This window comes from Nuphar pumila, chromosome 7, assembly GCF_984573655.1.
Source record: "Nuphar pumila chromosome 7, dmNupPumi1.hap1.1, whole genome shotgun sequence".
Classification (NCBI taxonomy): Eukaryota; Viridiplantae; Streptophyta; class Magnoliopsida; order Nymphaeales; family Nymphaeaceae; genus Nuphar; species Nuphar pumila.
This window is the reverse complement of record NC_143255.1, coordinates 18606871-18630668: the sequence shown is the minus strand read 5'-3', so window position 1 is coordinate 18630668 and position 23798 is coordinate 18606871. Positions and strand designations below refer to the sequence as shown.

The following is a 23798-nucleotide window of genomic DNA, read 5'->3' as shown; positions in this document are numbered from 1 at the left end:
GTGCACCTTCCCCTCTCTCTTCACTGTCATCCGTGGCCTCGTCGGCGGAGAGAGAGAGAGAGATTCTCTAGGGTTTCGAGGAGGAGGGAGGGAGAGAGAAGGGGAAAGATCGGAGGAGTCGGCGTCGCGTTTCGAGGATCCTTTTTTTGTTTTGACGCCACCTTTTTCCTGCTCGCTCTTCGGCGGATTCCGGACGGACAGGCAGGAGGTAAGAATTCCGGCGATTAGGATCCGTGAACTAAGAGGCTTGGATCCTTGTGCTCCGATCTTCGAAATTCATGTCATAATCTGCTATCTAGGGGAGAGATTCTGCCGTTTTTCGGGTGAAATCTAGGTTTTTTTAGAGTAGTTTGTCGGAAATCGAGCCTTTTCGTCATCGAAACGCTGTTTGAGGATGTTACTGTAGGTTTTGGTGTCTTGATAATGAATGTGATTGGTAAACGTGGGTTTTTTTTTGGTGATCCTTGATGCATTGTCGATTTTGGCGTTTCTGGCTTTCTGGCGTCGAAATTGGGATGAATCGCTTCGATTGTTAGTTTTGATTTGTTTGAGAAAGTGATTCTATGAGCTAGTGCTTGTATTACGGAAAAAGTTCAGATTTTTGCTTTATTTATTTGGAAATTTAGGTGAATTCGAGTATTTCTTTTGTTAAAGGCACGATCTTTTCATGTGCAGCTATCAAAACGTGATGCAGAAAAATCACCTTCATTTTTTCGCACGAGAACTGTTACTTGCATGTAACTAGTCAGATTCTTTTTTATGCTTCACTGTCTGTATACTATGCCTGAAACTTACCTTGAATTTTATTTCTTTAATGGTGAATACGATCTAAAATATTTAGTTCTTGTTATTTCCATAGACGCCGAGGAACTGTTAGATCTTAGACGATACTTTACTTTACGTTCTGTACTGAAAATCATTGGTCGGGTTTTAGTTCTGCCGAACAAATGTTGCACCTTTTACATAGAAATATGGGACTTAAACTCTGCAAGTGCTTGCATCCAGAAAGAAGTTTAGTAAACTGCTGAGTTTGATTTATCTGACGTGCGTCTTTTTTCATTTTTCATCACGTTTTTTTGCTGGGGATTGGTATAGCTTTGTCATAGTTCTATGACCACCTTACAAAATAGAGCTGGTGATAAAAATAGATACTTTGTAAAGGATAAGTTAGAAAGGAATACAATTTGTACGCCTTGTGCTGTCTCGCTGTTTGAGGATGTTACTGTAGGTTTTGGTGTCTTGATAATGAATGTGATTGGTAAACGTGGGTTTTTTTTGGTGATCCTTGATGCATTGTCGATTTTGGCGTTTCTGGCTTTCTGGCGTCGAAATTGGGATGAATCGCTTCGATTGTTAGTTTTGATTTGTTTGAGAAAGTGATTCTATGAGCTAGTGCTTGTATTACGGAAAAAGTTCAGATTTTTGCTTTATTTATTTGGAAATTTAGGTGAATTCGAGTATTTCTTTTGTTAAAGGCACGATCTTTTCATGTGCAGCTATCAAAACGTGATGCAGAAAAATCACCTTCATTTTTTCGCACGAGAACTGTTACTTGCATGTAACTAGTCAGATTCTTTTTTATGCTTCACTGTCTGTATACTATGCCTGAAACTTACCTTGAATTTTATTTCTTTAATGGTGAATACGATCTAAAATATTTAGTTCTTGTTATTTCCATAGACGCCGAGGAACTGTTAGATCTTAGACGATACTTTACTTTACGTTCTGTACTGAAAATCATTGGTCGGGTTTTAGTTCTGCCGAACAAATGTTGCACCTTTTACATAGAAATATGGGACTTAAACTCTGCAAGTGCTTGCATCCAGAAAGAAGTTTAGTAAACTGCTGAGTTTGATTTATCTGACGTGCGTCTTTTTCATTTTTCATCACGTTTTTTTGCTGGGGATTGGTATAGCTTTGTCATAGTTCTATGACCACCTTACAAAATAGAGCTGGTGATAAAAATAGATACTTTGTAAAGGATAAGTTAGAAAGGAATACAATTTGTACGCCTTGTGCTGTCTCGCTGTTTGAGGATGTTACTGTAGGTTTTGGTGTCTTGATAATGAATGTGATTGGTAAACGTGGGTTTTTTTTGGTGATCCTTGATGCATTGTCGATTTTGGCGTTTCTGGCTTTCTGGCGTCGAAATTGGGATGAATCGCTTCGATTGTTAGTTTTGATTTGTTTGAGAAAGTGATTCTATGAGCTAGTGCTTGTATTACGGAAAAAGTTCAGATTTTTGCTTTATTTATTTGGAAATTTAGGTGAATTCGAGTATTTCTTTTTATTAAAGGCACGATCTTTTCATGTGCAGCTATCAAAACGTGATGCAGAAAAATCACCTTCATTTTTTCGCACGAGAACTGTTACTTGCATGTAACTAGTCAGATTCTTTTTTATGCTTCACTGTCTGTATACTATGCCTGAAACTTACCTTGAATTTTATTTCTTTAATGGTGAATACGATCTAAAATATTTAGTTCTTGTTATTTCCATAGACGCCGAGGAACTGTTAGATCTTAGACGATACTTTACTTTACGTTCTGTACTGAAAATCATTGGTCGGGTTTTAGTTCTGCCGAACAAATGTTGCACCTTTTACATAGAAATATGGGACTTAAACTCTGCAAGTGCTTGCATCCAGAAAGAAGTTTAGTAAACTGCTGAGTTTGATTTATCTGACGTGCGTCTTTTTCATTTTTCATCACGTTTTTTTGCTGGGGATTGGTATAGCTTTGTCATAGTTCTATGACCACCTTACAAAATAGAGCTGGTGATAAAAATAGATACTTTGTAAAGGATAAGTTAGAAAGGAATACAATTTGTACGCCTTGTGCTGTCTCTCTTTTGTGAATAGGAGTAGGATGATTGAGTTCATGAAAAATCAATACCCAGAGCGGAAGAGTCGACTAATGCATGAAGATCAGCTCTCCTTGTTTAAAGTAGCTATTTCATAGTTGCCATTGTAATGTTGGGAGTCATGACATCTTATCTAATCTTGAAATGAGTTTTTGATTCACAGGTTCTCCGTTCTTAGTTCTGGTTCCAAGTAATATGTGCTAAAATCAGCAGAAGACATGCTGTATTTTTGTTGTTTTGTCACTCATCTCCTGTTTTTTGTTATTGTGAACTTCTGCTGGGATAAGTAATGTTTGCTCATGAAACTATGAAGAGGTCACAACCATTCGGCACATTCTTTATTTAGCAATGGGATTATAGTGTTCAGACACTGTCAGATACATTGATGGAATAACCATGAGAATCTGGGATCTGGTTGTAATGGTTACAACCATAATATACCACATCCAAACACATTTGGGTAACTAAAATGCTGGTGTTTGATGATGTTATAATGGAAACCAGATTTTCCATCATGATATTTGAGGTCCATTCTGCGGATAAGTGAATGATAGCAACCTCAAGTTTTTTGGGGCATTCAATAGAAGGATTATGGATTTGGGTCATTTCTATGTGTCTGTGTTTTCTCTTCAACTCCTTTCTGTTTCAGAGTGTTGCCACAAGAGGTCTTCTGGGGATAAAAGATACTCTGTTTTATCTATGAAATGATACCTTACTAGGATTATATTATTTAACTGTTTTTTGGAATATAGGAATGTCATCATTGTTTTCATGGGATATGAAACTAGAATTCCTAGTTGTTTACCAGCAAATGTAAAATAGCAATTACACTTACAAGCCATAGTCACAACTCAGTATGTCAGCAATATATCATTTGGGCAACTATTACCATCAGACCTTATGGTAGCAATTTGGAAATTCAGGTATCACCAGCCCCAGTTACATTCCCTGAAGATGGAGTGATCTTTTGACCGTTGTGAGCACTATTTATGCTCAAATTTCTTGGTTAGCACCAGTAATGACCTCTAATAAATAAACATGACAATTCTAAATGTGTCAACACCTGTATGTACCTCCAAACTCCTAAAACACAGTCACACACACACAACACACATAAATGGGTAAGATTTCAATGGGTCGGATGTAATTCGACATCCTACCTGAATCCGATTAAAATCCGAATCTGACTAAAACCCGAACCCGATTAAGTGTAAAGGGTTTTAAGCTAGTCAGATCCGGATTTGGTTTTAACTTTTTCCATCAGACTCCGAATCTGATTAGGTTGGATCTGATTCAATTTTATCTGCTTCCATCTGAATCCAACCTGTTGACATGCCTAATAGATTGTATTTACAATCGACTTAACAAAAACTGTGCTTTTTCTTTTTCTCACATCTATGTGATCTACATGTTTTTATCATAGTCACGAATATCAATATTGGCTATACCATGGCGAGGCTATTTCTCGTGATATTATAGATTTGGTGATAAATCTCAGAAAAATCTCGAGGCAATTTTTTTTAAATATAAAAATAACAAAAATAATTTAGAAAATATCATGTTTAGATAAAAAAATACATATATAATAAAATAAATAAGAAAAAATGCAAAATAAAGAAGAAAAGCACATTTAAGATGTAGAAAATAAATGAGAACAGTAAAAATTATTGATAATATCACGTTATTATCACAAAAATATTGTGATTTGCTTGTGATAATATCACAATATAATGAAATTGGCAATATTTTCAAAATATCATGATATTTTACCTATAATATCGTTTGCTGAAAATACAACAATAATATCCCGATATTTTGAAAATATCGCCGCTGTGACTGAGGTTTTTATTAGTGGGGACCAGTTTTTGTATCACTGAAATCGGTCCTGTATACAGGTTTTTCCAGTGATCCAAAAATCGATGGGTATGGATGCATTGGTATTTTCTGACTCAAAAAAACATGTTTTTCATCAGAAAGAACATGATCCGAGATTTTTTCCCACTAAATTAAGCATGTTGAACACATCTACTAGGTTAGATTGAGTCAAAACAACTTGCATTGTGAGATTCCAAATTGTACCTACAACTGTCTGTATTAAATATATACTACACACACATAGTAATACAATCCTCCTAACTGCAATCCTATGAACTCCTATGTGAACTGAGATTTTTGAGGTCTTTTTTTTCATTGTTTTCTTGAAATCTGACCATACAAATGTGTTCTACGTGCTTGATTTCATAGAGACTGGCTCTTGGATTGCCCGATTTCGACACGTGTAGGTTTTGAAAATTAATGGCCCAAAATTTCCGTAAACATTTAAGCTGCAAAAAATCATATTTTTTCATCGGAAGAACACTGTATAAGTTTTGATTCCTAGCAAATGGACCATGACGAACACATCTGAGGAGCCGATTACAAACAATGTGTCAAAAAAATCACAGTTCCTATGCAGTTCACATATTTGGTAATTTGTATCCATATATAAATAAATAAATAATTATATCTATCTATCTATCTATCTATATACATGAGTCACTAGAATATGAGAACTGAAAATATGAGAACTGCCATGTGAACTGCGATTTTCATGGATTTTCTGTTATTTTTTCTTAAATCTAACCATATGGATGTGATCCACATGCTTGGTTTTATAAGACCAGCTCTTGAATCATCGGATTATGATGCATAAACGAGATTTTTGAAGGCTTTAAAATCAATGGCTCATAATCTTTATAAATATTCAAGCATTCGAAAATCACATTTTTTCATCGAAAATACACAATCCAACAGTTGATTCCTAGCAAATTTACCATGCTGAACACATCCACATGGTTGGATTTGCTAAAGCCATTGGAAATGCCCATATTTCTAGTTCTCATATTGTAGTGACTCCTATATACATATATGTATGTTTGTATGGTGATGATAATATGCGAACCATACCTGTGAAGTGGGTTTTCTGACACTTTTTAGCAAAACTGGCCTCGTAGATGTGTTCAGCATGATTGATTTGCTAGGATTCGACACCTAGATCAAGTCTTTTCAATTTAAAAGAAAGATATTTTAAGCCTTAAATATTTATGAAAATTTTTAGCTGTTGATTTTCAAACCCTATAAAAACTTGTCACATGATGGAATTGGACGATCTAAGAGCTGATCTCTATGAAATCAAGCACGTGATCACATCTATACGGTGAGAATTAAATAAAATAAAAAACCCTTGTTTGCAATAGTTGTTTCACATATTTACACACACATATATATGTATGTATGTATGCATGTGTAAAGTAGTTATAACGCTCATTAGTAACAATACATAACTGACAAAGCATTCAATGCTTATGCCAGATTCATGACCAACTTTCTATTGTTTTACTAGGTTTTGTTGTGATCCTTGTGTTTGGTTTTTTTTTCTTGCATTTCTTCAGTGACTTATTTGTTCTAGAGCCTTGGGTGAAACTTTTTAAGAATCTCTTTTGCTGATACTGACACTGCTCTCAGCTTTCTTAGGGGGGAGGAAATGAAATCTGATACAGCACTTGATTATGCGGTGTTTCAGCTATCACCAAAGAAGTCAAGGTGAGTTTTTTCTATTGAACTCCTTATTGGATTGCAGGGCATGATTGGATTTCTTATCCGACTAATTTACTTTTTCAGGTGTGAGTTGTTTGTCTCTGGGGAAGGAAAAACTGAAAAACTTGCATCTGGGCTTCTGAAACCTTTTGTTACCCATTTGCGGGTAGCAGAAGAGCAGGTAGTTCAGGCAGTACAGATAATAAAGCTTGAAGTCCAGAAAAATCAAGATGGTGGAACATGGTTCACCAAAGGGACATTAGAAAGGTTTGTAAAGTGTTCATTCAGCTAAGTCACATGGATGTCTGTATGGGTATGTGGTACAAGGGTACACTGGTCTAACATGTTTTTTATAAGAAGGGTGTGTGCATATGTGTATGTATATGGAAGCACCTAGCAGTAGCACCAGCACCTAGAAGTACAAGCATTTTGAATTACCCATTTTAGTTAGTCATTCAGTTTTACCGGCGTCAACATGGGTACACTGGACACTCATGTAACATAGTCATTCAGGTTTATTCCGTTGTTTCTCTGCAGTATGAAATTTCCATGCACTGTTTTTATTTGTTAGAACAAGTTATATGCTAGTAAACAAGGCAGTCTGACTGAATGAATTTTGCTTCATCTTATTACAATTTCACGTGTTATTGCAGATTTGTTCGGTTTGTTAGCACACCTGAGGTCTTAGAGATGGTCAATACATTTGATGCAGAGATGTCCCAGCTAGAAGCTGCTAGGAGAATCTATTCACAGGTTCTATACATTATATTCCATTTATGGCAGACCTTATCAAGAACAATTACATCATTTTCACTGGCAATTCTTTTCCCTTATTCAGGGGGCAGGGGATCAACTCTGTGATGCAATGGGTATGTGTGGATGACCTGTCTACTTCAAACCTTTTTGGTTCGGTCTCGTTCTTTCTTTGCTATTCATACTGTATTGTCAGTTCTGATATATTATAATTATACGATGCTTGCAAAAATCTTCATGAGAAGCTTATACATGATGGTAAACCAATTGGATTATGGTTGTTGTTCCTGGTACTAGCTGTGCTCATCCTCCTGAATAAAATACCTGATACTCATTCTGAAGATAACATGTTGTATCTTTCCATCTTTTCTGTCTCTTCTTATAAGTTGGCTGTGTAGTTTAATGGTGATAAACTTTTTGCACTTGCATCTATTGAAGACACATTTTGGTATTTTCAATCGTTATCTATTGTCTTTATTTCTAAAAGGTTTACTTTTTGAATTGATGGTATAAGAGCTATACCATGTTCCTTTGTTGCAAGAGATTAATTTTCAGAAAAATGATGCGAAGATTATGTCAACATGTACCCATATTGACATGAGTTAAGATTTATACTCTGTTTCCTCCTTGCAAGAGATGTAGATAGGATGCACTTCTTTACCTCCAAAGAAAATATTTTTGAAAAAAATTAAGATACTTTTCTAATGTTGGACCATGTTCTTTTAACTGCTTTTTTGTCCTTGAAATATTAATTATGCTTGTCCTTTTTCATGCTTCTTTCTTGAAATATGCTACTAAGTTCTTCAGAAAGGATATTTGGAATTTCCTTTGGGATGGTCACTCTTCTTTCTTTACCTCCTTGCTTAAGTGAATTACCAAATAGAAGTTAGAGGGTCATTCAATGTACTATATTGACGAGAGATTGCGTTACATATTTTGGGATACGGCTCACGTCATTCAGAAAGGTCTCTCCTCCAGCTAGTGCAAATGCCATTTGCATTCAAGCGACATAAAAAATTTCTCTGCAGTTTTGGGTTATCCATATTGAAGATTTTCTAAAGATCTATGACGGTCATATCTTCCTATTTTTCTGAAATATCTCAGGGTCTGTGGTTAGCTTTTAGTTTTACAGAGAATCAGAAGTCATAAGAAACTATAGTTTGCTTTCCATGTCAGGCTTGTAAAGGATTGTGGTTGGTATTTTGTGTTTTAATTGTAACAGTCTTTAGTGCATGACACACAATGGAAGGAAACTCTGAAGGAAAGAAAAGGTTGAGAGCTTTAATCTGAACATATGATGCCCGTTCATAAAAAAGATATGAGCTGCAATGATGCACATTGCACATACAAGTCGTAACTTTTGGGTTTTGCACTTAATATGGTGGTTTTGTCCTAAATACTTACTTTGTTGTATTTTCTTTATCCTTCACCCAGCTAGTAACATTTTGCAATTGTTCTGCTAGTGATGTTGATACTACCATACTACCATTGTGGTACAACTAATGTTTTAATTTTAATCCTTGTTGCAGATGAAAACCAAGCAGCTGCTGCAGCAGCAGCAGATACATCTAAGTAAGTTCTCTGACAATGCTTTATAATTAGCTAACATTTTAAGTTTTACCACACATAAATACTCTTGTTTGAAACTTTAGATATATTCTGTGACAACTCCTTGCAGCAACACTCTTTTCTCACTCATACTTTTTCACAAAAGAGAGAATTTATAGCTTTGAACACCATTAGAATGCTGAACCTAAGAAAAGATCTTGTATGGTCACTTATCTCTTGACAATAATCAAAGCTTTTCTAGCATTAGTGTAGTGCACTCGTGCAATATCCACAGGTTCTGCTTTGATAATTGAGGACTTGCATTCCAAACACAAATTGGAACCTCCCTCAACTATAAGCTAGGAATGCTGCTGGATTTTTTGTGATGTAAGAGGGACTGGGCTCTGCCATATCTTTCTATTGAACTCATAGTTGCCAGAGTGGAAATTAGAAATGGGAAGTAGTATAAGAATCAGAATCAAGCAGCAGTTATTTCAAAGTTTTAGAGGATTCAAGAAGTGGGGAGAGTAGGAAGCAGTATGGGGATTCATTGGGGAGTAATATGTGAAATCATGTAAAGATAAGACTCGGGATTCCCAGTTTGTATAATCAGGATTCCCATGTAAGGGAACTGAGATTCACAGTCATGGATTTGGGATTGTAGAACTCTTCTGCTTCCTGCTTCATGGGAGTCACGGTTCTCACTTTAAAATAATTAATTCTGGTAACTATGATCAAATTTCTCTTGTGAATGTTGTGATATGCCTCATCAATACTTCAGACATCCATTTTTGGGTTCTGGGAATCACGTGTTGACCACAAGAATCACTAACTGGTTCTTGATTACTTTCTCAAAGCCCATGGTATGGTCCTTGACATAGGACCAGACCTTGGTCAGCTCGTTATTGCTATACAGGGCATCCCAAGCCATACTTACCCGGAACTTTGGGCAGCAAACTGTGACCTATGGCTTGGTGTCCCAAGCATACTGGAATGTTTTTTCTGTTTAAATGGTCCTACCCATGTACCAGGGTCTTTGGCCATTGGCACCAGCAAACCTGGTGGGTATGGTTTCAACTCTTCCTATAGTAACGGAACACTTCCAGGCAATACTTTTTTTCTCCCTTCTGATCATAGCCTCATGATCTTGCCACAAGAACCATCAATCAAAGAGAAGCCAAGCTTCTCCTAGGATAGGAGTGATGCAATTCAGGATACTTAAGAAGGTTCTTTAGAGACTATTGAGGCAAGCCCCATCTGCAAGAACCAGTAAGCCATGATATGATATTTACAGTACATGATGAAATTTACTACTCTTTAACCAGCCTCCTTATGCAAAGTTATGAAAAAGAGTGGATAATTTGCATGCTTGTACTCTACCATATTTAGGTCAAGCTAGAGAATCTGGAAAAACAATAGAGGGACAATCCTGGAGAAATGGTACATGGCTTTTTGCATGATACACTTCTCATTCAAATGGTATCCGCTTTCAAACTGGTTCAGCATCTTATCAAACTGATTAGGGGATTCACCTATGTCCCTTGGAATATGTGCATTTTGAGGATTCATGTGAGACCGGATCCTGCATCTAGAGGAATATGATAGGTAATAACATGAAATTTTCTTGGTGGATAAACTAGCAGATTCAAAAAGCTCGACATCTGTCCAAAGCTGCCCTTTGAAGGAGGCATAAATCAAGGCATGTTTTGTTGTTATAGTATATGTTTAGAGAGGAAAACACTTCCTTTATAAAAATAAAAAAGTAGTAGGATAATGTAGCAATCTTAAACACTGGATATTTATCGTTCATAATGGTATTATCTGATTAAGGGTATGTTTGGTTGAGCCTCATAAGATTTGAAATCTCATCCAAATGGGATTTTGAATCTCATTTTACCAAGGTTGTAAGTATCGCTACACATATCGGTCAGGATCAAAATAAGATACATATTGTATCATAAAAAATCATAATTTTTTAATAAAAAAATTCATTTTTTTAAAAAAAAAATCAATTTAAAAAAAAAACCAATTTTAAAAAAAACCAATTTTTTTTTTAAAAAATTAATGAAAAATCAGAAAAAACTAGAAAAGATTATAAAAAAATCATAACACATGAAACAATGATGAGTTGCACAAAATACAACCATAAAATCACATATGAAGCTTTTATGTTTCTATGAACTGCATAAGACATCATCAAACATCAACTATCTCACAAGAACACTACAAAATATTAAATATCTTGCAATTAAGAACATGCCACAAGACTCATACTTTTATATTACATAAACAAAAATATTATGAAAATAGTTGCAATAGATCTTCAATCGGTTTTCACTCATTACTTGAGTGCCACATTGCCATGCCGAATCATCTAATGCCATCTTTGTTTGAGGAGTGTGGAGCTTATTTCTACCTTGATATAGATTTCTAATTTTTGCGGAACCAAATTTGCGGTAAGTTGGCAAGGGGTTGCAAGGCGGCAGCACCCTTCGAGACAAATTTTTTTGGATGGTAACTTTGTACTTTTACTCATAATCAAGAGCTTTTTAAATCACCACCAGCAAGCTCCACTATCCCCTCTGCTGGGGCTCAAAGGGGGTGCACTGTTATTTTTTTTTTTGTGAGGTGGAATCTCATGCAAATGTGATTCCTTTCTCTCACTAAACAAACACAAGAAAAGGAATCACATGAGATTCCAAATCATATGATTTCGAGTCTCATTAGATTCCAACTCATGAGATTTCTTTTTCTTTTTTGAAAAGAGCAACTCAACATACCCTAATTGATCATTGTACATATTTTGATATACAGAATGTCATACCTACTGATCCTATTGAAGTTGATACCTGGCCACTCATCATGACCTTCTGTTTGATATTTTATTTATTTTCTTCACCTGCACATTTTAGTGGCATTCACTTTCCTACACAAGCCTAGTCAATGTTCATGTATTTTTCCTAAACTAACTTATATCATGTGGCCGAGAGCCATGAAATATCTTGGTGTTTTTTGAGTGTTTTGTCATGATGCACATGCTAAGTGAAGTGTCCGTGACACATAGATGGAATGTTTTACCAGCTTACTCGAGTCCATAGGCATCTTCACTGTTGTTTTGGTGTGAGCTTGGAAAGTTTGCCTACAACAGAAAACCATGGCGCTTTCAAACCTAACATGATATCCCAAATGAACTTATTGGCTAGAAATCTGATATATTTGTCATATATCTTTTATGATTTGAACCCTTGTTTTAAAAACCCATCTCCTTACCTTTTAATTTCATTTTTGCTCAATGCGTTTGGATTAACCAGGGTTTTTGTTATTATACTTTTTCAGGAGAGAGCTTTTGAGAGCCATAGATGTTCGACTCATGGCTGTTAGGCAGGACCTCAATATGGCCTGTGCTCAAGCTACAGCTGCAGGTTTCACCCTAGACAATGTCTCAGAGCTTCTCCTCTTTGCTGAACGTTTCCGTGCCCATCGCCTGAAGTAAGAACTATGTCTCCATCAGTTTAATTTTCCTTGCCCTTTTTCAGTTCTATTTGTGAATGATGCAAGGAGCATGAAATCTTTTCAACTAAACTTGAGTGGGTTATCCATTTTAAAGGATCACCAGATTCACCACTGTCTGATGTGGGCTTAGTGCCACCGGATAAATGAAGTTTTGGCCAATACTGCCTGACCAAAACAGTGTGACACCTACTCTGATGATGGGTGTGGCACTCTTTTTTTGGTCCAGCATGATTGCTCTGATGACCTGCTCAAGTTTGTGCATATTTTCCTGGAAAAGGGGTTTATCTCAAAAGTTTTTGACCTAGGTTTTTCTTTCCTGCAAGTCACAAAGATGTTTTGAGGACGAACATGAAAGTTACACGGGTTGGGTGGGGTTGTTTTAATAATTCCTACTAAGTAGTCAATTCAGATGATCAGAGAGATTAAGGCTCTGTTTGGGAGCTGTAGTTGGGAGCAGTGACAGGGGATTCACCAAATCCCAAGTGTCTCCATTGATTGGAGTCGCTGTTTTGGGAGCGGTATTGGGAGGGGAGATGGTGTTATAAATGGGTGGATTTCAAAAACGTACTTGTGAGGATGTTGTTGCCAAATCCACAGATTTCATCACGGCTGTGCTCACTGCTCCCAACGTCTCCCCAACAGAGCCTAGGTCATTTTTGAGGTTAGTGGGAAATCCAAAGTTTTGTCGAGAAATTGGCATGGGAAGAGATGCATATGGTTGACCTGCTCATCTTTGAATCCTTTGGCCCTTTTCAAAGTTTGTCTTAGGTAGCCTGAACTTTAAGTAGGTGGTTTTTCTTTATGTTTGGCTAAAGGGCGGTCGGACTTAGGCTTTGGAGTCGGGTCAACTTGGATTGGCGTGCCTATGAGACTCTTTGAGCCTCTTTATTTTTCCAAATTCTTATAGGTCTATTGACTAGGCAACTCTGAATTTTGACCGTAATATTAGTTGACAATTTTCATGACCTAGTAGGATAGTGGAAAATTGAGAAGGGATGTCCCACTTTAATGGATTGCATTTAATTTCAAACATTCAGCGCAATGGGGTTGCATTTAATTTTGAAAGTCCTGACAAGGGACTGCTTCCTTTGTTGCTTGCCAGAAGTCCCAGAACCCTCTCTGTCTCTCTCTCTGTTACAGGTGCGTGCATGTGCATGTGCATGTGTGTGTGTGTGTGTGTGTGTGAGAGAGAGAGAGAGAGAGAGAGAGAGAGAGAGAGAGAGAGAGAGAGAGTTTGCTTTCTTTTCTTCTTTTGGTCTCACAGATTCTGACTCATACGAGTGATGTTCTCTGCAACACCAGATGCTTCCTCACCTGTTTTATAATTAATTTCTAAATGCGATGCATCCTGGTCTTTTTATGCTCAAATTTGGAAGCCTTTTGTGCAACGCAAACATTCTGTAAAATTTTTATGCAATTTTCTTTTGATCAGTTTTTCAACTAGGGGCCTTGATGGTAGCTCCATAGTGATGATCTGGCCTCCGAGCAGCCATCTGATTCGACCGTCCAAGAACTCTTGACCATTGGATCTTGCTATGCTTGTATTTTGGCCAAGTTCCAAGACTAGCGAAAAAACCAAACCTATTCCTTAACCATTGCGTTAGATTAAATTCAACGACACCTAGCCACGCCCAAGACTGCACTAAATCTTTGGGACGTAAACAAGTTGGCAATGCTAATATATTTTTAGGAAGCGATACACAAGCCACAGGTCCCACTCCAAAACCCCAGACCTAGTCAATCATCTCATATTTTTGGAAGTATCATAACGAAATAAGATATTCACATAAAAAGGTGATATATTGTGATTTTATTGTTAGCTTTGTGGTACTAGTAAGGACCATGACCGTCCGGTGCATCCTTACGTATGGGTGGCTCTTTCTAGAGGCCATGCAGAACGGTAAATGGTTATAAACTTTGTGATTTCTCCATGTGTTGTTTGTATAAATCCACTATCATAGATGAATTAGATAAGCTTGGATATTGCATTTGGATTCACAGTGCGGTGGCCCAATTATATCACTTATCTGCATGATCATGTGCAACTTGGTTGAATGACCATATTTCCCCCATTAAGAAAGTGAGCAGGTTCCCTTCAATGTTCGTAAATTCTCTGCACGTTAGAAAGTACATTGTTTAGTGGCTGGCACGAGTAGCCTGAACAAGGGAATCGTTTCCTTGTTTGGTCTCAGGGCTAAGCAGTGCTTTAGTTGGGCCCTTCCATGAATTCAATTCAAGGGGTACACCAAACCTGTGTAGATGCCCCTGCAATGGGTCTGAGAGCGGATAGTATAAAACGGATGTCACCCACCAATCACAGCCACTAACCTCGTCCTTCGAGCCTCGAGGTTAATAGTTGTGGTTGGTTGGTGACACTAAGATCTGCCCTCAACGGGTCCCACGAACGTGCTAGCTTTTCTTTTTATTGGTTTTAGTGAAAACAAATGGGGAAGGTCAAGATCTTGGCTTGGCTTCCTTGCCGATGCATCATTTATGAAAAGAATGCGAGTGATGCTACCAAGTCCAGTATCTTCGAAATCCGGACCCTCGTTTTTCTGCCCTACATGTCAGTCGTTTGTGTGACGTTTTATGTTATACCATACTCCATGCATTGTTAGTTTTAACGAACTGACTGGATTGCCCTTAAGGTGATTTGAATGTCCTGGACATGATTCTCATTTTCAATGAACTCTGTATTAGAGCTGCTGAACCTTTCTTCTATTAACATGAATGTGCTTAATATTTGATTTCCCACTCTTAAAACTAATTACTGCATAGTCATTTATGGAAATACTGAAGGTTACAGCCGTAATTCTTCTCAAGCAACAATGCCCAAAATGTCATTGATAGGATGCAACTCCCTCTTTTTGGGGTCTATTTGGGAATAGATTGTTGAATCAGGGATATAGTGGGAACATTTTTATTCACATTGCTTCTTGGCTTTTGTGTTTTCTCATGATTTTGTTGTTTTCTGTTTCGGTTCTCTGGGTTATGTTGGGTGTCAGATTTTGACTCTCTCTCTCTCTCTCTCTCTCTCTCTCTCCAGCGAGGCGTGCAAGAAATTCATCTCCCTTTGCCAAAGACGCCCTGAGCTGTGCCCATGGAGGAGGGAGGACGACCGAGACGTCCGATCTTCTTCGGGTTCGGACATGTCCATCGACGACCTAGCTACAGAACCCGACCCTCAGCCGGCCCGAACCACCGGCGGTCCCCAGTCTCACCAGCCTGCCCCGAAGCCCATAGAGGCGGTGGGCCCCGCCACTGCCGCGCCAAACGCGCCCGTCACCACCACCTCCACGTCCCAGCCAGCCCGGCCGTCCTCGTCTGACGCGACGCGACCCCCGCGGCACTACTTGAGAGAGTCGAGCAGCGAGAGAGGCGACGTTGGCGACGCAGCCGACAAGGACTCGACGGAGAGAGAACCATCGCCATCGCCGGCGCCGCCTGAGCCCAGCCATCAGCCGTCCAGGAGGCTGAGCGTGCAGGACCGGATCAACCTCTTTGAGAGCAAGCAGAAGGAACAGTCAGGAGAGGCGGGCAGGAGCAAGGGCGGCGGCGGCGTTGTCAAGTTCGAGGCACGTCGGCTCTCGACAGATTCCGGTGGCATCGCGGTTCCAGCCGAGAAGTCGGTGCTTCGACGATGGAGCGGTGCCAGCGACATGAGCATCGATCCCAAGGAGGACCTGTTGTCGCCGTCATCTTCGGCCACCGCGATTAGCCAGTTCGATTCTGCAGCTTCTCGGGTGCAAGCTGGTGTTTCACCAACAGGCATCGACGAATCGAGGCCGAAAAAACAGCTGAATAATTCAATTCATCCGGGGATAGCTGTTGATGGTAATCTATCAAGGAATGCGGGCGACTCCCGGGTGCAGTATGGAGCTGATAGCAGGCCAAAAGGCTTGGCGATATCGCGTTCGCGATCTGGGTCTTTGTTAGCCAGGGAAGAAGACTCTGAGCTGAAGGTTGCGCCCACAAATGCTCAGCTCAAGCCTGTCTTTCCCCGCAGAACAGAAGAGATTACAACGGATAACCGATCGAAGGAACCTGCAATTTCTCGTTCTCAATCCGGCTCTTTGTTGGGAAGGGAAGAAGACGTCGAAACTAAAGCTGCACCTACGAGTACTCAGCTCAAGGCCTTCCAGGAAGACGTAGGGATGTCTAAAGCCTCTGCAATTCCTTCCCAGCTTAGGGTTTTCTCTGGAAGGGTGCAAGATGTAGGAACCACGTCTCCAGCAGCCACGACACAGGTGAAAAGCTTTGCTGGGAATGTGGAAGGTTTTGTGGTCAAGATTCCTCCTGTTCAGACTCAATTTATTGCTTCTTTTGGCAGTCTGAGAGGAGGAATTAATAGTCCTGTGGGTCAGACACAGCCCGTCAGTTCTCCGGCTGGCAGCGTGGCAGATGTTGGAGGAAAAACCCCTGTAGTTTTACCCCAGGCTAGAGCTTATTTGGTTAGGAAGGAAGACCGTGAAATGAAAGAAGCAGCAATGTCAGTGCGGACTAATATCCAGAGTCATTCGAACAGGGGTATGGATAGCAGAACACCAGAATCAGGTTGCGGAGAGTTGAAGTTGCAGAGACAAGCCACTGTTCCAGAAAAAAGCAAGCTTCCTGTACATAAGGAAGAAAGCTTGAATGTGCCTGCAGCAGAATCTGGTAGACGACCGGCAGAGAGTCATGGAGGGCTGGATCCATCGTACGGGAAGGCTACTGCAAATCTGGAGACATCTGGTCTGGGTACATCTGTGTCCGTTGAGCCAAATCTGAAGACAAGGCAGTCAAAAGGTAATCAGGAGAGGAATGATGAGCTCGCGGTGAAGGCCAACGAGTTAGAAGCACTTTTTGCTGCACACAAACTTAGGGTTCCTGGGGATCAGTCAGGTGGTGGACGGAGGAGCAAGCTTGTTGATGATCAACCAGCTGTTGGCAAGATATCAGCTGTGGAGGCTGGTAGTCTTCAATTGCAAGAAAAGGTGGTGCAAGATCCAGTAATGGAGGCTTCTAGAAATGCGGGTTCTGGGATGATGGACTTTAACGCAAAGCTGTTGATGAAGATGGTTGATTCTCAAGATTACAGTGAGTCCTCAAGTCGGTTGCCAGATGTTGCTGGGGCTTTGGATGATTCAAGGGGATTATTCTATGAGAGATATATGCAAAAGCGTGAGGAAAAGCTCAGGGCAGAGTCAGCAGCGAAACGGGCACAGAAGGAAGCCAAAATGAAAGCTATGCAAGAAAGCCTAGAAAAAAGCAGTGCTGAAATGAGGGCAAAGTTTACAAGCAAAAAGGATATATCTGCTCATGCTCGTCAACGAACAGAGAAGCTTCCGTCCTACAATGCTCGAGCATCCACAAGATCCAGAGATCGGGTATGTTTTTTATTCTACTTATCCACTTGAAAGATTGTGAAATTGGTTTGCTCCTTGAAGCAAAATAACAGTGCATGATTTGAGATGTATATGATTAAAATCATTGTTTGAAGACCCAATGCTTTTCGTTTGTCATTCAGGCAACTCATTCCGAGCCTGAGTCTATTTGGCTGTAGCTCAGGTGATCTAGGAAAGAGTTGCTATTGGGTTCCACCCATTAGATGACAACTCACAGGTGAGTTGGTAGAATTTGAGTTTGATTCTGACAGTATGTATCCTGATGATGTGTGTTGAGTTGTGCCTTTTAGCTAGTAGAAGGCTTTCAGTTTCCCCAAGTCAAAGTGTCTCTTTTATTTTTTCTTTTTTGTTTTCTTTCATCTAGTTGTAGGCTAATCTTTTAATAGTTAACACGTACAAACAGATCATGCATCATATTCTGAAGTGACCATCCTGAATTATTAAAAATTAAAACTTTGAAGGATAATTAGATATCTGAAAAGTCAGCTTTTAGTTCGTACTTCAGTAGTGACAAGGAAATTAAAAAGTTCTAGCATCTTGAGGTTGTTTTGTCAACTGAACAAACCCAGTTATTTTACAGACACATGACTTTGTCTAAAAAGGAGATCAGTGCTGATGTAGACTTGGTTGAGACATTGTTGCACAGGGTTTTTTCTGATTCTACTGTTTGCATAAATGCATCCAGAACTAGAGAAAAGGAGTCTCTTTGCTCATACTTAATAATACTCTATAATATGCCATTGTGATGCATCGAGTTTTCATTTCAATTATTTCCTTAAACTTATTTCTGTTCATTTTATTAATGCTTCAGCAGGGAGATGGCTCTGAAAGTGGGGAAGATTTATGGGAAAACTCTGAAACTAGATTTTACAGACATTATACCGGTGGCCCTTGTGAAACCCAACAAGCTCATGGTGAATCAGTTTTAGATGAGGTATCTTCAAAGATCAGTCAGGGCAAAAAGACTCTACATAACAGAAGTTTGTCATCATCCACACCCCGAACCACTGGATCAAGGGCTGCAGCTGTCAAACCATCAATCCCTAGTACCGGAAATCATCGGAGCCAAGCAGAAAATCCTCTTGCACAGTCAGTGCCAAGCTTCTCTGACTTTCGGAAAGAGAATTCAAGGCCATCAGCCCTAACAACTAGGGGTTCAGCTCGCTCTCAAGTTAGAAACTATGCCCGCAGCAAGAGCACTAATGAGGAGAAGGCCATGATGACCAGGGATGATAAACAGCGGCGCTCACAGTCTATGAGGAAAAGTTCTGTGGGTCTTGGAGAGCTGAAGGATGGTTCTTCTCTTAACGCTGATACCATCTCATTGACACCATTAAGGTTCTCCAAGGAGGAACCAGAACAAAGCTTTTATGACAGACCTGTAAAGAATGGTGATTCTAAACCTTTTCTCCGAAAGGGTAATGGCATAGGTCCTGGTGCTGGGCCTGGTATTGCTAAACTGAAGGCTTCAATGGCTGCAGAGAGTTTAAAAAATGAGGACACTGAACTAGATGAACAATCTGGTGCAGACATTGACAAAGATGAAGAAGAGGTTGAAGGTACACCAATTGAAAAATCTCCCAAGGACACAGACTTTCATGCTGACTCTGACAATGACAAAGCTTGCATGAGCCAGGAATCCGAAAAATCTGGAGATTTTGGGTTTGAAAATGGTGATGGTATGAACTTCATTTCTCAGGTGAATGATTCGTCGGTGGCATTATCTTCTGTTTCTTCTCATTTTAATCCTTTGTTGAGTGCCACACGTGATTCCCAGGGAGAAGAAAGTCCTGCATCATGGAACTCACGTGTACAGCACCCATTCTCCTATGGCCTTGAGGCATCTGATGTTGATGCGTCTGTGGACTCACCAACTGGAAGTCCTGCATCATGGACCACCCATCCTTTGTCTCATCTGATGGAGGCAGATGCAGCTCGGATGAGGAAAAAATGGGAAAGCACTCAGAAACCAATTTTAGAAGGAACTGCCTCACAGCATCCTCGCAAGGATGTAAAGAAGGGTTTTAAGCGGCTTCTTAAGTTTGGGAGGAAGAGTAAAGGATCAGAAAATCTTGTGTCAGATTGGGTCTCAGCTTCTACTGCTTCTGAAGGAGATGACGACACTGAAGATGGCCATGATCTGGCAAATCGGTCATCGGAGGACCTGAGAAAATCAAGGATGGGGTTCTTGCAGTCTCAGCTTGCATATGATGGCTTTCAAGGAGAGATTTTCCAAGAACAAGAATCAAGTAAGCTATTATGTCTCTTCATTTTTTCTTTTCTGCTTATATGCAGTTTGATGAGTATATTTATCATCTTTTCAATATTTTTGTTACATTTTTCAAGTGCATAAAGATTGTCTAGGGCTCCTTTGTTTCATGCAACTTTCATGGGAAAGTGCTGAGCTGGCAATCTTTTTCTTTTCCTTTCCCACCATGAATGAAACAAACATCAAATGATCATGGTGGGAAAGTGTCATGGTGACAAGTCTCATTTTTTCCCACCACCTACCACTTTTTATATGTAAATCCATACTCCCCCCTCTACACATGAAAGCTTTCTCATGGGAAGGCTGAGCTGACAGGATTTTTATAAATCTGTGCCCCTTCTCATGAAAGGTCTTGCCCTTTCATGGGAATGAAACAAACAGACCCTTGGTCTATCTCTGGACTTCCGTGATTCATTCTGAAATTTGAATTGGTGCCCGTTGCATATCTCAACTTCTTGGCTCAAGATGCTGTAGTCTAAAACTAGAAAACAGTTGCTTCGTATGGAGTATGGTTAGAGTGGGTGCCTATAGAATCACAGTGGATTTACTGGTGATATATGATTTGGGTCATTGTATATGGCTCAATAGATGTATAGCATCAGTAAACTTCCTCATGCCTTGGGCAATTGCTAGAGGACCACTCAGTATCTCCATTGCTCCAACTCTATGCTTGGCTGGTAAAATATAGAAACCACTTGCTCTAATTTTTTTCTGTATCAAGGCGCGATTGATCTTTTAGTGGTCTGGGCTAAGTTGGATTTAGTCATTTCTCAATTTCCAGATGCTGTTAGTTCACCAAGGAACACATATAGGTTCTGAATTTTAGTTTGTGTTATGCAGACCATGGCCTAATTAGCCTCTGCATACAGGGTTTAATATTTCAACTGTTCTAAGTGACCACAGCCACCTAGTGACCCAAAATATATAATCTTTGTGACCCTTTTTACCCCTGAGCTCAAGGAAATGCACATATTCACCCTAAGAGCCTAGTAATAATGCTTTTTACTGTTAAACTCAGGGAGATGTTTACCTTGAGCCTCCACCCCTCTCTCTCTCTATTTATTCCATATTTTGTAGTTTTTCAAGCTTTTTTTTCCATATCAAGCGATCCTCTTGTAGTTTTTATGTTTTCAATGTTTGCCTGCTCACTTTATGTTAAAACTTTTGTAGTTCAATCACTGCGGAGTTCGATTCCTGCTCCTCCAGCAAACTTCAAATTGAGGGAGGACCATTTATCTGGAAGCTCTCTGAAAGGTGAACCCAATAATTTGCTTATTAACATGACATTTTGGACATCTTATTGTTTCTTCAAGTCGACTTTATGAAGTTTCCAGTAATTTGATGTGGATTATGCATGTGATAAACTTGTGTTTTTTTTTCCTATATTGCTAATCTTTATGCTACTTGTGTTGAACTTTGCAGCACCGCGTTCGTTTTTCTCGCTGTCAACCTTTCGAAGCAAAGGAAGCGAGTCCAAGCTCAGATGACAATGTAGAATCATGGCAAGCTGGTTAGGTTACAGGGCCAAAGTATATATATTGTAAGAATCGTAGCTTTGATACATGTTATCTTCATTTTTCTTTATGATCCACCATCAGCAGGGGAAACAAGCAATATGATGGGAAGGACTGCAAGGTGTTGATTTTTTTCTTGCAGTGACTTGAAGAAGCTTGCTGGTAATTTCCGTAGATTGTATGAGTCAAACTGTGCCAATTGGTGCCGATCTATTGTATGTTTGCTGTAATTGAACAATGCAGTTTTTGCCTCTTCAGAATGTGGTGATTTGTCATGTTTTAAATTATCTTTTATCGATGATTTGGGCACTTGATGACCTCAAACTTAGATAATCCAAACGCTTTTTCTTTGGGCGAGTTACGATAACTGAAAAGGTTTAGAAAGAATCTTGTTATGCTACAACCAGCTCCATCTGCGGTTGCTTCTGTTCCTCGAGCTTTGTTTTTCTGAATGTAAAATCATTTGCTCAAATCTAAGATTCAGTTAGTGGCTATATTCTTAATAGTTCCTGTCTGTTTCATTGCTTGCATGCAATTCTTCATGAGAGGCTTTACACTGCAGTGTGTCTGTAATCAAAAGCCTACATGCAAACCCTTTCTTTTGCCTAATAATCCACATGGATATATAACGGCCTTCCGAAGGTTCCAATTGGCACAACACCCTTGTAAAAACGTGTAGTGGTAAGAGTCAGGTGTAGGCTTGTGTTATTTTATGGAGTTAAGTAACCTAATACTGTTGCACCCTGACATCCTTGGGCTCAAATCCACCAGCATATTTCATTTTCAAGCTCTCCTAAAACATTCCTTGAAGTTTCCAGCTTGCAACTTGAGCAAGGCATGGTTGGCGAACTCCATGATTCAAATTGAAGTCAGTCCAGATCCCAAGTTATCAGCTGCAAAATGTTCCTTTTTTGCATTGAAAAGACATTGTTTTGTTTAAGCTTAAGTCAAGGATGAGTTGCGCCTGACTTGTTAAAGCCTTTTGGTATGTGACATTGGGCCGAGTTGACTCAGCAAGTGTGCCAATCATGAATCAAGGACCAAGTTCAGACCAGTAAGTTTGATTTACAGTGTCATTTGTTTTGCCTTCACGTTTACTATGTCAAGGGTCAATGATAAATTCTTGATCTCACTGTGGGTTACGAAGAGCAAGTGTTGACAGCCCACAAGGGCTCCGCTCATCTGGAAGAGGTGAATTGTGAATGTCACCAAGTTTATGGGACGTCACAAGTTCGAAACTGGGTGGTGTCCCTTGCTCCAAGGTGGAAGCTGGGTGTACTCCCCATTGGACAGGGGGACCTCAAGGGTTTTACCAACCATATGCCACATACAACAACAACAACAACAACAACTACGCCTTCATCCCAAAACAATTGGGGTCAGCGATATGAACCAAAAAAGAAATTCATTTTGGGTCTTCCACATGAATCCTTTTCCTCCAATCATTTCTATCCAACGCCATGTCCTCGGTGAGGTTCAAAGCATTCATATCCTTTCCTATCATCTCCATCCAAGTCTTCCTAGGCCTACCCCGACCTCTTTTAACTAATATATTTTCCCATTTCTCCAACCTTCTAACTGGAGCATCATTAGGCCTTCGCCGAATATGTCCAAACCACCGTAAACGATTCTCTCGCATCTTATTTTCAATGGGTGCAACACCTACCTTCTTACGTATCTCTTCGTTCCGAATCTTATCTTTTATTGTATTTCCACACATCCATCTAAGCATCCATCTAACCATATGCCACATAAGGAGACAATTTTGGTCCTACTAATTGGCGGGCAAGGCCACTTGGCTAGGTGGCGAGTGCGTGAGACTTCTAGCCCTGTATATTATGAGTTGAACGCCAGAAGGGGGCATCAATGTTGCGCAAGCCAAAACTGCAGGCTACCTAGGGACAAAGGGTAGCTTTGGGGTTCTATGCTGCCAGAAGAGCAACCATAAATCGGAAGGAATTTCCAACGCTTCAGCTCTCTCTCTCTCTCTCTCTCTCTCTCTCTCTCTCTCTCTCTCTCTCTCTCTGTGCGTGTATATGTGTGCATAACCTCTTTAAGATGCTTCATACCAATGTAGTCAAAATCAATATCGGCCCTAAATCGATTTTCAAAACGATTCAGAAAATCAGACGATTCAGACAATGAACCGAATCATAGCTAAATCAGTCATCTTTTCACCATCAGATGACACATGTTACTAAAAAAAAACTTTAAATCCACTTAAAATTATTAAAATTAATTAAACCGAACCGATCAACATTCGATACGATTCTGACAACATTGCATCATGCCATCCTCAATTTTCATGTAACCGCACCCGCAAACAATTGGATTCATGATATCTTCATGTTGCTTGATGGATTTCAACTATTTAGTATA

At 39.5% G+C, this 23798-nt stretch overlaps 1 protein-coding gene across 1 annotated transcript; it reads left to right on the top strand.

Moving 5' to 3' along the window:
• On the top strand, positions 1-21676 carry LOC149831369 (uncharacterized). Its single transcript, XM_090013845.1, has 11 exons — positions 1-208; positions 6376-6444; positions 6523-6705; positions 7092-7191; positions 7277-7307; positions 8721-8763; positions 12076-12228; positions 15299-17618; positions 18448-19885; positions 21076-21159; positions 21328-21676. The coding sequence occupies exons 2-11, from the start codon at positions 6386-6388 to the stop codon at positions 21390-21392; spliced, it is 4476 nt and encodes a 1491-aa protein (XP_089869971.1). The 5' UTR covers positions 1-208; positions 6376-6385; the 3' UTR covers positions 21393-21676.
• Positions 21677-23798: the final 2122 nt, after the last annotated feature.